The 16,036-nt window shown below is 34.4% G+C and overlaps 1 protein-coding gene across 1 annotated transcript in view; it reads left to right on the forward strand.

Moving 5' to 3' along the window:
• LOC145694468 (phospholipase B1, membrane-associated-like) overlaps window positions 1–14,550 on the forward strand; it is a 57,192-nt gene extending 42,642 nt beyond the window's left edge. The window contains exons 5-8 of the mRNA XM_081770766.1: window positions 5,062–5,221; window positions 7,157–7,311; window positions 9,270–9,414; window positions 13,773–14,550. Coding sequence (XP_081626892.1) covers window positions 5,062–5,221; window positions 7,157–7,311; window positions 9,270–9,414; window positions 13,773–13,939 — 627 coding nt within the window. The 3' untranslated portion in view covers window positions 13,940–14,550. The remainder of the gene's footprint in view (window positions 1–5,061; window positions 5,222–7,156; window positions 7,312–9,269; window positions 9,415–13,772) is intronic.
• Window positions 14,551–16,036: the final 1,486 nt, after the last annotated feature.

The following is a 16,036-nucleotide window of genomic DNA, read 5'->3' on the forward strand; positions in this document are numbered from 1 at the left end:
CGGTTGAATTGAAGTATGTGTTGGTAACAGGTGTCTGCTGTAAAGGGAAGTGAATTCCTGAAGGAATAGTTTTCTAGAACATGACACCTCATGGCAAAGGCCTGACCGGGGGCCTGGGGGCGGAGCCCCCAGCGAGCTCTAGCGAGTTACACCTCTAAAATCGGAATAGTAATCGTGTTATATATGTGTTTTTTTAGAATGATAATGGAAATGATGTCTTGTTATTTGATTGTAATAAGAAATTAGAAAGACACGATTCTAGTACAATGTTCTACTACAATGTAGAAAGTGGTGTTGTTTAAGTTGCTATAAACAAATTTTTTAAAAGCCTCCAATAATATTCATATTCTAAATTACCTAGTAAATAAACGTCTTCATTGAAAATATAAGAGTAAAGATGCAGGAAGACTGTATGCAATTGTCCAGTATAAATAATCATTTCAACAAGTCCTGCTGCCCAATTATTACTTTTGTACCAAAGGACAGCATTGTAATACACTGTACTACGTTACTGTGCAAAAACTGGTGTTCAATCAAATGTTATGAACTAATGTTTAAAAAGCCTTAACAAAATTCATATTTGTAAATTCGAACAAATTTATTCTTCATAAAAATACAAGACGAGAGATACAGGTAGGCTGCAAAAAATTGTCCAGTAAATATGAAATATTTCAAAAAGTCTTGCTGCAGGTAATATGTACTACTATGCTGAAGGGTTCCATTATAAGGGACTTTTCTATATTACAGTGCAAAAGTAGTGTTCTCTCAAATGTTACCAACAAATGTTTAAAAAGCCTCCAACAATAATCATATTTGTAAATCACCTACAAATTGTAGTCTTCATTGAAAATACATGAATAAATATACAGGGAGACTGCAAGAATTTGTGCAGTATATATGAAACTTTTCAAGAAGTCTTGCTGTAGGTAATATGTACAACTATGCCCAAGGTTTATATTATAATTCACTGTACTACATTATAGTACAAAAGTAGTGTTCACTCAAATGCTATGAAAAAAATTTAAACAATCTCCAACAATATTCATATTTGTAAATTATGTAGTAAATTGTAGTCTTCATTGTAAATACAAGAATAAATGTGCAGGAAGACTGAAATATATTCCCACCCTTATATCACGGATATGAATTACTTTTCCTGCAGGTAATATGTACAATTAACTACAAGGACACTATTATAATACCTTGTACTAAATTACACTGCAAAATATATTATTAAAAAAAGCTACGAATAAATATTTGAAAGGTTGTAAAAATCATATTTGTAAACAGTGAGTGTTCTCGCAAAATGCAAGGTTTAATAGGTAGGCTATTGGAAGACAGTGTCCGCTGTTTATGTTTGAGAATATAAATTCTGTTATTGTCTCTAACATGTATAGGTGTGCGCAAAGTGTACATAATAAACCATGCACATGATTGCCAGAGTAGAAGTAGTAATAGAGTTCTTTCTAATAAATTGTGTGTTTGCTTTTCAAAGTTACATGGAAAGGATAATACCGGTTGAATTGAAGTATGTGTTGGTAACAGGTGTCTGCTGTAAAGGGAAGTGAATTCCTGAAGGAATAGTTTTCTAGAACATGACACCTCATGGCAAAGGCCTGACCGGGGGCCTGGGGGCGGAGCCCCCAGCGAGCTCTAGCGAGTTCAGATATAAAGTACGAACTCGGGTATAATTACGTCATCAACTTGCATATATCACCAAAGATGTTACTCAGGCATAATTACGTCATCAACTTGCATATTTCACCAAAGTCTGCATTTTTCGCAATTGTGGGGTCAGGCGAAATTGAGCATGCTGAAATCCACATTATAAACCTCAATTCGAGCAGTAGTATACGGACAGTAAACTCTTATATCTATAATGCAATCACTTTCTTTAAAATAAAGATATTTGAACGCTAAAGCTACTGTTTTAAAGAGTGATTTTTACTTGTACAAACACATGATAAAACACACGAAATTGAGTACCGACATAGATCTACGTAAAAGAAAGGGAATAAGTGGCGAGTTCCTAATTTGGTACTCACGGCAACCGTGGCAAGTAATGTGAGTATATACTCACGGCAGTCAACCTGTTAATATTGTCCTCCCATCTGCTCCTAAGTCTTCCTAATGGTCGTTTTCCGATTGAATTTCCAGTTAATACTTTGAAAGCCTTCCTACCTTTTTCCGTTCTGGCTACATGACCTGCCCACCTAAGCCTTCTAGACTTGATGACTAACAATGTTTGATAAAGCAAATTAAAATTTAAAACCAATGTTTGTCAGAATGGAAGTTGCAAATTATTGGTGCATCTTAACACTTTATTCTGATACGCCACAGGAATCAAAAAATCAAAAATATATTGTTCATAATGGAAATAATAGGTAATGAAAATAACCTACCACACAGTTGCAGAACAAATTCTGGATATGGGTTGTGCCATCATATTTATATTAAATTAATATCAGCAGTTCTGCATTCATAATATAATCATATAGGATATATAGTATTTGGTCTAGGAATTAATTCGTGCGGGTGGACAAGAGATGGCGCAACGAACGGAGCGTCCCACAGTTCCGTGTATCCACACATGTGTTGCAAACCCCTGTCATCGCGTATCGTTCGTAGTATAGGGCAGTGGATTAAAGCGTCAACAACACCAGTTTGTAGTTAAGTGAACATGGCGCAATTTGTGCCTGATAAAGTGTTTTTGCGGGGTGTCCTGCTGCATTACTTTAACATGCAGAAAAGTGCGACTGAAAGTCATCGTATTTTGGTGGAAGTGTATGGTGACCATGCTCTAGCTGAGCGAACGTGTCAGAAGTGGTTTGCACGGTTTAGAAGTGGTGATTTCGGCTTGGCAGACCAAGAGCGAGCTGGACAGCCAAAAAAATGTCAAGACGAAGAATTGACAGCATTGCTCGAGCAGGATTCGTGTCAAATGCAGGAACAACTTGCAGCAGCATTAGGCGTTGATCAAACAACAGTCTCCAAACGCTTGAAAGCCATGGGAATGATTCAAAAGATGTCACATTGGGTTCCACATGAATTGAAAGACAGAGACGTTGAAAGACGAAAAACCATTTGCGAATTGCTGCTTCAACGACAGAGCAGAAAGGGGTTTCTGCATCGAATTATTACGGGTGATGAGAAGTGGATCCATTACGAGAACCCTAAACGAAAAAAGGCCTGGGTGAAACCAGGTGAACCAGGTCCATCACAACCAAAACGAGATATTCACTGTGCAAAGGTTATGCTGTGCATATGGTGGGATATGAAAGGTGTGGTGTACTATGAGCTGCTGCAACCGGGTGAAACTATGAATGGAGAACGTTATCGACGACAATTAATGCGTTTGAAGCAAGCTCTGGCCAGAACACGACCAGAATGGGAGAACAGACATAAACTTATTGTTCAACATGATAACGCTCGCCCACATGTCGCAAAACCGGTCAAAACCTATTTAGAAAATGTCGGATGGGAAGTTTTACCCCACCCGCCGTATTCACCAGACGTTGCTCCTTCGGACTACTACTTGTTCGATTGCATGAACAACGATTTGATTGGACAGCGGTTTACTTCTTGAGAAGATATCGAAACATGGGTCTCTGACTGGATCGCTTCCAAGGATGAGGACTTCTTTCGCCACGGAATCCGTACATTGCCTGACAGATGGGCGAAAGTGGTGGCTAGCGATGGACAATATTTTTCTTAAGGTATTTATGTATTTTGTGTTTGTACTACAGCTTCAATGTGTGCGTACCAACCGCACGAATTAATTCCTAGACCAAAATAGATTTCAAAAAAAGTTATAGTTTCCTTTTAAACATGAAACTTGATTTTCATCTTATAATTGCTTACCTTATTAGAAAGTGTTGCGAAAAAATGAACCCATGTTAGACTGTTCCAAGAAGCCTATAGTAATCTGTTCTGTATTAGAGATGATAATTTACAGGTTGAGTATTTGTTGTAACACTGTAAATGTCCAGGTAATGTTTATGCATCATGAACCTCTAGTTTTCTGCTTCTAATTATCTTATTCAAACTATTGATGATTATTTTCCCTCTAAATTCTCAATGGAAAAGTTATCTTAGACCATGGTCTCCTAAAAAAAAAGAAAACATACAACTTTATATGTACTACTAGTGCCTTACACAAGGACGTTCAATAAGTTTTGCAGAGATGGTTATAATATTCTTATTAGTTACAATATGATGATGAAATTTTAAGTCAACATACCGTACTTTGATCCTTTGGCTCAAGACCGTATCATTCAATGTTGTGACGCATCTTCTTCAACGTTCTTTCCATGCCTTAAATGCTCTTTGATAAAAATCAGGTGGCTGACTTTTACACTGTTGTTTCACACAAGAAACAAGGACATTGTCACTGTCGAATATTTCACCTCAGAAGACTAAACAGGAGAAAATGCGGAGCCAAGTCCGGGCTACAGGAAGACTGAGAAACGACTACTCATCCCATTTTCATGATTTTCTTCAGTGCCATCAAGGCTGTGTAGCCCTTAGGATTATCATGATGGAGTTTGATGACCTTACCTTTCAGCTCTGGTCGGTCTGAAAAGCACGTCATGCCTTATCCAGTAGCAAACAATAATGTTCCTTCTGAATTGTAGAGCCAAGTTCCAAGAAGTCTATGAGAATGACAAAGCACTAATCCCAGAAATAGGAGGCCATAATTTTCTGGCTTGATCTGGAAAGTCAGCACCGGTTTTGAACAGGAATTCCATTACCGACTGCCATCGGGTTCTGATGTCTACTTCAGTGTCCATTAGGTTTACCTGTGAACAATAGGAAACAACATTTATTACCCTTTTGAATCCAAAAGATCAAAGTATATTCACATGAAATTGCATCATAATATTCCAATTAATAAAAATATTATATCTATCTATGCAAAACTTATACCTAATGAAAGGCACTTGTATAGTTGAAAAATCGTATTTTGCATGGAATTAGATAAGTGCAACGTCAAAATGACTTGAAGTTTCGTTATAATTATCTAAACTTCTGTTAAACACAAACATGTATTTATTTCCTTAGCTTATCACTGTGAACATCGGTGGTAACGATATCTGTCGAGAGGCATGTTTTGACTCTGATGTTCACAGCAGCGAGAAGCATAAAGAAAATATTCAAGAAGCTTTGGATCACCTTCACGCAAACCTCCCACGAACCCTGGTTAATTTAGTGTCTACTCCAGGTAAGTAGAAATTATTTAATTCACTTTTTTATAGTTTAACATTATGATGAGGTTGATCTATTTTCTACATTCACAATCACAAGAGAACATCACATATTAATGGCAGTTTCAGGAAGTGGCCATGGGAAAATTCCCCTCGGAGAATTTCTCCGATCGTGTTCAACCTGAGTTGCCAGTATTTTTGCAGTATTACATTCACCCTTATTTATTCAAAATTCTTCTCGAGAGAAGTATTCTAAAATCATTACTACCACATAGAGTTTGCTAAGTACTAAAAACAAAATTATGTTACTACATGCGTTTCCGGCACCTTATGGCTCCAGGTGAAAAGAAAATAAGTAATTAATGGCAAAAGTGTCCTCTGATCTCGCCTATTGACTTATTTGCCACTGATTTTCCAAGATAAGAGTTTCCACCTTTTTAGACGAGATGGGAATTCCTGCCTTAGCTAGTTTCATCTCGCCTAAAATGATATTGAGGAAATTTCTGTACTAAACAAGTGAATTTCATTACATGGGTTGAAACTACGGTAGACGTTCAAATTATGGGAATTCGATACTAAAACTTCTAACTACTGGTTACAATAGATTAATAAGATCAAAGATTGAACCTGTTCCTTGGACTCTGAATCTATATCAGAAAACCATTACACGTTTTGCATTACTATTTTTGTTCTATAATGATAATAGTTGAAACCTGAAATCGTTAATTTCAACCGCTTCCGGTTTAAATAGATGGTTAAAGGAGAAGATAAAACCTACTGTTGGAAAGCTAAATTGATTGTAAAAGAAAACTTCATTTCGATATATTTTTATTGTTTTTGCTCTACGGAAATCAGTCTGAAAAACAGAAGTAATAGTAAATTTAACCACGTCTGGTTTAGCTAGAATTTTCCGGGTTGTGATGGTATATTGTCTTGACGCCTTGAATAGATTGCAGAAAACAGCTTGTCGTTGTCTGTTACAATTTTTGTTCAATGGAGATAAATGTTAAAAATTGGAAATGGTTAATTTGTAAACCAAGAATTTATGCTGTTCAAAAACCATTCAACTTATTGAAGTAAAACTGATGCTTAAGTAGGCTTGTATTCGTCATTAAACCCTTCATTGTGAGACTAGAGGATGATTTAGTTCATTGACAAATTAAAAATTATAGTTTATTCAAGGAACGTACAGTACCTCATGTAAACAAATACACGTGGTGATTATTTCATTTTATTGGTTAAAGAGCCTTGGAACATCCATGCGGCAGAAGGAAATAGTCCATTGGTAAGTAAGCTGCTTTTCAATGTTTCTGTTGCTTACAAGGGTCATTACCAAAAATACAATTTCCTTACAATTAAATAACAGAAACAACACTGTATCTAAGAAGTAAATTGAGTTAATGCAATAAAAGAGAATATGCATGCGCAGAAAGTGTCTTTGACTCATTACAGTTTACAATATGGCCGCGTGCGGGGCTGGCTACAAGCACGTGCTTCTTGAAAGAAGCACTGACCGATAGCCAATCATCCGATGACTGGCGGAGTAATACCATTCTGCAATGTTTACATCAGGATCAGAAGGTTCGTTGAATGAACTTTAAATATTCTGCTGACTTACCATTTGTGTCCCAGTGGTTACGCCACGAAACCACTTTTTTTTTTTTTTTTTTTTTTAATATTTTCTCTCAGTTTACCGTATTTTCTTCTAGTTACACGTTGCACCGTTGTATATTGGTATCATTTCTAGTACAAAAGTGTAGATAATTTACTCTTACCTAAACCAGTAAGAGAAACCACGTAGAAAAGCAATACTGAAAATTTAGAAACAATATTTTCTACATAGAAATAGTTTCTAAGTATCATCTTATTTAGGTATGAGCCATTTTTTTTTTTTCAGAATAGTAGTTTTATGCATAGTTTTCAAAGGGTTAAATAGTACTTTCTTTTTGTAGACGTCACAGTGTTGAGACGAATGAAGACAAAGCCACTTACGTGTGCTGTTCTTCACTCGGTAATGTGTCCTTGCGTGTGTGGAAGCAACATAGAAGATAAACTTCCCTTTGTGTTTAAGCTGGCCGATGACTACAGGAAGGTCGAACGGGAACTGGTGAGTAAAACGGTAATGGTAACGAGAACTTATCTGCATGCAGAACTCATTACAATTTGACTATGGTACTAAATGAAGGAGAAATAAGAACTCCTAGTAAGTCTAAATGAAACACTAACCACGCTCCAAACTTATTCATGACCAATTGCACAAAGGTCAAGTCGTTAATATAGTTTTAATCATTTCTCTAGTTCTTGTTTACCACCTTCGAAAATTTGGTACTTTTCTATAGTTCATAATTAAAGGTCCAGTGAAATTCAACATAGGAGCATCATATTCAGAAAGTGCGCATCGCGAAGGGGCCATTTGTTCCAGTCATGATTAGTAGGAAGTAGCAGCGGTGCAAATCTGTCCTCAACATTTGGGAGGGAAGGGCAAGACAGTTCCCACAATCTTTTTTTTTTCTTAAGCGATGTCCAAAATATTTATGAAGTTGAAAAACAGTGCTCTGGAGGATCAGGGAAGTAGAGTTGTCTTCAACGTTGGGAGGCAGGCAAATTTGAGGCTTATTCTTGGGAGGACATTAATTTCATCTTACTTTCCTTTGTGACAATCAGACACAAATCACCACATTTCTCCTCAAAAAGCACATTTCAAATAGAATTAATTGGGACAGTTCCTCCAGTTCCAAGACTGGAGATGACCTCATCTCCCCGGGATTTGTGCCAGTGGAAACATGTAAGGACATGATTTCAGAGTACTAACCTTTCCAAGGTACCACAACTTTTTTGTTCCAAGATACCACCAGATCAAATCGACAACATTGATTAGTGTGGATTTTTATTTTGTTTCTTATGTATTGTTCTTAATTCATTGTTGTATTATTTATGTTATTCTGTTCACTCAAGGGAAGTGGCTCTTTCCAAGTTTGCATAGACGTCACAACTCTGTTATACATGTAAATTGTTCTTTGATTTTTATGTTGTTGTTTTATTAAGATGAAGTTTAATGTTCGTGTTTAGCACTAAAATTAGTTTGTTCACAGTTTAACATGGATTTGAATCAGTGCCGCACCGACAGGGAAGGAAACCGAGTGAGACCCTCTTCTGCAAGATTTCGTACCTCTTTTAACATAGCATAGTTGTGTTTATCTGCACCAAAGGAGCACTCACAAAGTAATCCACACCGTTAGGAGCCCGTCCAATCTGTTGGTTTTGAACTCTCTCTCCCCAACAAAACATTTTGGGTGTGCGCCTGATCTGAACTACATGAGTTTTCACGAAAACTTAGTCCTTGACGGTATTATTAGCAATTACAAAAGTTGAAGAAATAATCGCAATGTCCTTTCTTGACAATTTAATAACATTGCACGCAATACATAGACGTTTAATATTAGGAGTACAGTATGGACAAATTTCCAAATAATAATTATAAAACATTTTGGCACTTGCTATTTCTTTTAAAATAGTTCCCTTCATTGCTCTTCGTGGCTGTGTGGTAATACGCGTGTTGTCTGTACTTGTGATTTTGAGTTCGATCCCAATGAGTTGCTCAGTCTTTGATTTTAAAAAAATCCGAGTAGTTGTTCGCTTTTTGCTTAGAGTGATAGATCTAGTCTTTAAAAACTTCTGTGCTGAAAAAAAATCCAGTCCAATAGCGTATACAAAAGAGAATTTTGAGGTTTAAGCCATCCCCTTTGAGAAACATATAGAAAAATTAACATTGACTATATTAAGATATATAATATATATACAAAACACAGAATGTGCGATTGAGTGTTTCAACCCTGCTTACAGAATTCTGAATAGCCACTGGTAAATCGTTCAGTATAAATTTGCAAAGAAGAATGTATGAAACAGAAGAATGCCAATATAAAGAGGTTCCTAATATTAAGGACATTACTTAAGATTTTACTTTTCCCCAATCAGAGAATGTAGGCTTAACAAAACAATATTTCAAAATGTAATGTTCTTGTTCTTATAATTACTATGAAGTTAACATGTTTATATTTTTCTTAGGCTGAAAGCGGAAGGTACGACACTCACGACAATTTCACTGTTGTATTTCAACCTTTCACTACTTCAGCACCAGACGAAGAAAACGAAGATCTTTCATTTTTCTCTCCTGATTGCTTCCACCTCAGCCAAAGAGGCAACGCTTGCGGTATGTATGAGTTGAACAAGTTTCTTCACCAATTATCGAATACTAAACTGGTTGTTACTGTAGAGTTTATTTATTTATTTATAAACTAGGATTAGAAAAAAAATAATATATTAATAAAGCTGTGTTAAGACATAACCTTGTGGAACACTGTTCGTTAAAATAAAATCACAGAGCATATGCAGCAATTTTGTAATAACTTGTTAATACGTAGTTACACTAATTAGCACATATGAAATCATAATATTTATATAGTAGCTCCGTAGATTTCGAAATGCAAGGAAAAAACATCATGAACCTTTTATTACAAGATATTTTTACAATAGTAAAATTTATTTCGAAAATTGTCATGTTAATCTCTTTTTGAAAACTATCACCTTAATTTCTTTTGAATGCAATGTATGAGAACAGTCAAAAAATTCCCGGAATGATAAAGTTTTGGCATTTGTTATGCAATCACAATGAATCTTGTACTGTACATTTTTTTAGGTTGCCTAGTTATGAACTTAACGAGTATGAACAGGTCATAACAAGCAGAATACGAGTAGTATAACTGAACGGAGGATTGTGTGGTGATCAGTTGGCGCGATTCCTTCCTGTTCTGCCTAATCTGACCCTCTAGCACTTGTGTGGTGATCAGTTGGCGCGATTCCTTCCTGTTCTGCCTAATCTGACCCTCTAGCGCTTGTGTGGTGATCAGTTGGCGCGATTCCTTCCTGTTCTGCCTAATCTGACCCTCTAGCACTTGTGTGGTGATCAGTTGGCGCGATTCCTTCCTGTTCTGCCTAATCTAACCCTCTAGCACTTGTGTGGTGATCAGTTGGCGCGATTCCTTCCTGTTCTGCCTAATCTGACCCTCTAGCACTTTATAACACAATTTTTATCTAATCTTATCTTTAGGCAGAATAGGAATTCCTGTTCTGCCTAATTCTCGCAAAATTGAGGAAAATTTAAATTTGAGGGAAATTTATTAGTATATATTTTCAATTGATTTTCAAATATCATTCCAGAATTTTTAAATTAAATTTGAACGCATGAATGAGTTGCATAAATTGAACGTCCAGTTTTGTTAGTTACATTGAACTCATGAGTGAAACGAAATGTTTTATATGATTAAACATCCCTAAAAATAATTTTTAGTATAACAAATCTAGTGGAAGTCTCCAGTATAATGTGAAAAGCAAAACTCTTCAATTAAATCGAGTAAAGTCATTACTTAATTTATTTCAGATAAATACTTTCAAATATCTTCAACAGAAAGCTTTACAAGAACAAAGCTTGCACTACAATAACAAATTAAAATATCGCATCAGGAACCACAGTTTTAATTTTTTAAAGGATTCACGTATATCTTGTCAATTCGAAGCATAACAGAACCTTGAAACTTTAAGAATCGTACTAATGTACACATTAAATTGACACATGTTTTGACATACCTGCTTACACACAACCTTCATTGTTCTAAACGTAAGCAGTATGCGACAGCATCTACATACGAAATCAAATCCAAATGACCTGATTCCAATCGACTCTGTAAGGATTGGATCCTTTGGTGAACACGTTTATATTTAAGTTTTTGTTCGGGTATTACAAATATCTAATGGCACTAGAACATAAATTGTTATAATCCTAGAAATTTAATCCAGGAAATGCAATGGTATATTATATATTTCCCTAACCCTTCTGTAATGTATAGGTAATAGTCATACGTTTTGAAACATTATATTTCTTTCTTGCCTGAGTGGCTAGTATACGTAATCTTTGGATGGATCCCCAGTAGGTATAACTGCCTTGGATACAAGATTTAGATTCTACCTCAAATATTAGTTTGGATTCCACTTTAGTAACTGTCTCATATAGCCTTAGTGCTGTAAATAGAAGTTAAAAACTTTGCAATCAGTAAGTTATCGTCACGTGTAAGTAATATGTTTCAAGTACTTCCTCCCCCTACAACGTTAATGCTTTGAATACGTAACAAAGTGTGTAAATATACTCGTAGTAAAATAATGATTTTCTATGGTTGTTAATTTAATTTCAGAGAAAACGAAATGATATAAGAAAATTCAGAAGTCCTGAAAGCAAGTGCAATTGACGAGAAAATAATTAGTATTAAATTTCCCTTAAATCTAAAGATTTCTGCCTTTCTGAGAAACTGAATTAGGCAGAACAGCAATTCCTGTTCTACCTAAAGATAAGATTAGATAGAAAATGTGTTACAAAGTACTGGAGGGTCATTAGGCAGAACAGGAAGACGCCATTTGCACAATGTCGAAGTTCGAGCAACGGGCAAACATCCAGTTCATGTATAAATTGCTGAAATCTGCTTCTGAGACTTTGATATCCTTAAAAATAGTTTAGCACTATCGGATTTTAAATCTAAATAGCTAAAAAAAATGGGCTTCAAAGGTACACGTTGCGGCACTATAGAAGATATCAAAACTAACTTGCTGGAAGAACTTCGGAAGATACCAGACGAGGACTTTTGTCGGTGTTTCCAGCAATAGCAGGAGCGGTGGAGCAAAGATGTGCTCCGAAGGTCCCCGCTTGGAAGGCGATTAAGCATACTATTAGTCCTTATCTGGGTCTCAATCATCCTAAAGAGAAATTTCGTAGGAACTTAAAGTTAATAAATCACTTTATTTAATATCTCATGAATACACGACGGGCAATCAAAAAGTTCCTGGAATGTTGTTATACCTCTTTATTAAGTACGCGTTTACTTAAATTACTACACATTTTCAATCATAAAGTAAGATGAAGGAAGTGTACCTCGTGAATACATATTGTCAACTATTTGGCTAAGAGTCGTATCTCTATTTTCAAACATAAAGAAAGAAATAATAATAACGTGGTCAGAAAAAGCAATTGAATAACTCGTCACCTATTCCAGATAATAATTATGTGGAATTATTGATCAATTATTGTACTTTTTTCTCTTCTATGGAATTATATTTCTTTCTTTATGTCTGAAAAAATGAGATTTTCGTCCGTTCGTCAAATAGTTGACGATATAAACCTATATACTAGGAGGGGGTTAACGAGTAAGGAAATAATGAAATTAACCCTCTTTGCAGCAAAAAAGAAAAAAAGAAAGAAAGAAAGAAACTTGTAGGAACACAATAATTGAGGCATAGGAAGTTTTTTTTTTTTTTCATAGACCTGAAGTTTATAGAAATTCATGTTTTATTTACGAAATTATCTACGGAATTATGTCGTATAAACAGTATCCATATACCTACACCTACAAGAACGAAATTGTTATCTATTTGGTCTATTTATAATCATGTGCGGTTCCACAGGAAAGAAATTAAGAACATTTCCCTTTTTATAAAAATTCCGTTGATGTGGAATAATTTTGACGTTGAAAATACATATATTTTTCTCTCCAACATTTCTCTTCAGGCCCATCAGAGTTCCACACTATATTTAGCAACTATAAAGTATGACAAAACTAGCTTTAACATTCCAAACAGTAATAAGTGTTACATTAAACTGAAAAACGATGCTCCGACAAAATATACTTAGGAAGTGAGGTATAATGTATTCAGGAGTCGGCGATTAGAACAAGCCTCAATCATTTTGATTGGAACTTTAATTCAATTTCACTAATATTATGCCGGAGTCGTACCTATAAAAATACCTATACCCTGGCCAAACTCCTTCTAGTTTCGTACCTGTTGGTATTACTAATTATTATTGTAGATTGTTGATCTGATTCCAGTGTAAATTAGTACCAATATTATATGTGAAAGTTCACCTTTAAAATATTATTAAAGAAGAATAATGTTTTTGATTAGCAGTATGCAAATAATTTTAATGATTAAGTTTTTACTTTAAACCAATAAAATGACAAAATGTTGAATATGTTTCAAATCATACAATCTAGTTATATGTAAATCATCTTAAAACAAAATTATGTACTCAAACTTTTAAATTTCCCTCGAATATTACATGTATACAGACAATTTTCCTTTTTATCCTTGAGTGAATTTAAATTCTAAGATTTTCCTTGCTTTTGTGGAAAACTAGATTTCTACTATGCAATGTTTTAAATTCAAAATGGCATTCTGAGGTAGAAAGTAGAATTTCGAGAGCAACTACATGTTCTGTTTCTTTGTTTATTTAGCTATTATAGCATATACACCTTTAGGTTTGCTTATGAGACAAAATTTGAAGCTGTCTTATCTCGAAATGTTGTTGTGAAAGCGAAATCTGGTCTCGGAAAGTGTATCTCTTTTACTATTTAAAAAAAAAAAAGCTCCATCTTGTTTCGCAGTTGTCTCGTCTCGTGAACAACTTTATGTGAGCCTACTTAAGAGTTATTCAAGGAGTCTAATTTATTTTTTTTCTTCTAATTGCAGCCGCTAATTCCTTGTGGAATAATTTGTTGGAACCAGTAGGCAACAAGACCAAAGTCTGGGAAAAAGAATTCATCCGTTTTAGTTGTCCAACAGAAGAAAATCCTTACTTTTTTACTAATAAAAATTCAAAAATATTCCATACATTAGGAGCACAAAACCCATCCTAATGTTTTACAAAATCTGTTCACCATGTGAGCAACATGTTGATAGTACGCTAAACTATTTGTTTAGAATCTGAAATCATTGTTGAAGTTTAAGAACTGGACATTTTAATTTATTCAGTTTTGCAATGTGCATATGATTGCCTATTTTTTTAAAGTGTAATTGACATACTAAGAAATAGTTACCAGGGAAAATAGTACAAAACTCATTCCACTTTTGCTTTTGAAGATTATCTATTGCCTATTTACACTGTAAATTCAATTTTATATAATAGAATTTTTCGGAATAACTTCATAACGGATGAGTTAATGTACAGGTCTGGAATGTACAGATAAATTTAATTTTATGTAAAGAAAAATCATACTGTGATTAATTACACTTCATTCATAAAGTAATCACAAAAGGAAGGAAAGTTCACTTATAAACGCAACGTTAAGTGTAAAATAATGAACTGTATTAATATAAGTTTTAAAGAACAGTTAATTTAATGTATATATTACATATCAAATGAAACAATTAAATAACCTAGGAAATATTCTATTTTAAGGAAAAGTAATTATTGTTTATTTTGTATTGAACTATACCTCGTATTACTAATTCTGTAAGTTCATTACCACCATAGAAATTCTAAAATACAGTTTTGCTTTTCTCACACAATACCTAATTATAATACACATGTAAAAGATACGCGTACCGTATTTATAGTCTGTACTATTATGTAATATCTCTTGTTATTTGCACGGTATGATGTCATGTAATTGTGTTCATGAAGAATCCGTGTTAGTTTTTGCAATGGTATGACTAGCGCTTATTGCTTACGACAATGTTCCTGTTACTTTAGTAGTTAGGGATAAGGATAGGTAAGTAGTATTCGCTAATTATGGGGATGATTAGCGATTAACTGTCTCCAACGAACTAACGCCGCTAAACGATTAAAACTCATACATTATTTCTCCCGTAGATCGCAATACGGTATATGAAAAATAGCTTGTTACGATTGCCTGATATTTCAGTATCAGGCCAAAAGCTATTGGAAATACCTTTGTTGGGATCGTATGCGATGCACAATAAATCAAATAAGACCTCAAGAACCTTAAGTCGAGTACTAACTGCTTAATACGTAAATTCATCTATGATTCTAACATAAGTACACAAAGTAAATTTAATCTTGATGCATGCTGAACCTCGTAATTAAAAATCAACGTAGAGAAACTGATATGCTTTCTCCGCACTTTATAGCTCACACAAATTTAATAAAATGAAAACATACACCTTTGCTTTTACCAAAACACACGTACGGTACAATCATATTTTGAAAGTTAAGAATATCACAAAGTCTTTCAATATCTACACAAAAAACATAGGCCTTATAAACACACGTAAATGATGGCCCACCTCTATCTGTGTCTTTAACCAATTTGCACTTGTCTCACGTCGTATATACTACCATGTTTTCACTTCAACATTTCCTCTGGAACCACCTGTATAGTCTAATAAATTTTAGTTTGTATGGTTTTCGAAGTTAAAACATGTTAGAAACACATTTTTGTTTTCCCCAAAACAAAATTACGAATAATTTATACACAAAACATAAATTATGAACAAAGTATAAAACCATGAGGTCCTATTTTTGTTGAAACTAAGATACGAAATAATAGCTATTTAAACCATTTAGAATGTTTACCAATCATCAGAGATTGCTAAACACATTAAGGATCTGCAGCAGAATTTTGACTTTTGAAAATTTAATTTCCTCGAGTTCGTCATTTGCAGATGTTCATGATTTTTACCCATGGATTCTTTAAAACAAAAACTTAAACTCCAATAAGTAATAAATTCACTTTTAAGTTTAGCATAAAAGTTGTATTTTGATCATGAAAATAATTCATGTAATTACATTATACCCTACAGCAAAAGGTAATAATTTCACAGATTACATCAACTGGACTCATTACTAGAGATATTCGTTCTGTTGACAACATTGTAACAGAAATAAATATTAGAAATGTGGATATTGAGTGAAGAAAATTAACTGGAGGAAAACAATGACCATAGGTTCGAAATTAGAGAGAGAAAGATTGTAACTTTATGGAAACCAAAAG

The sequence above is a fragment of the Thermobia domestica genome, chromosome 1 (genome assembly GCF_964235325.1).
Source record: "Thermobia domestica chromosome 1, izTheDome1.hap1.1, whole genome shotgun sequence".
Classification (NCBI taxonomy): Eukaryota; Metazoa; Arthropoda; class Insecta; order Zygentoma; family Lepismatidae; genus Thermobia; species Thermobia domestica.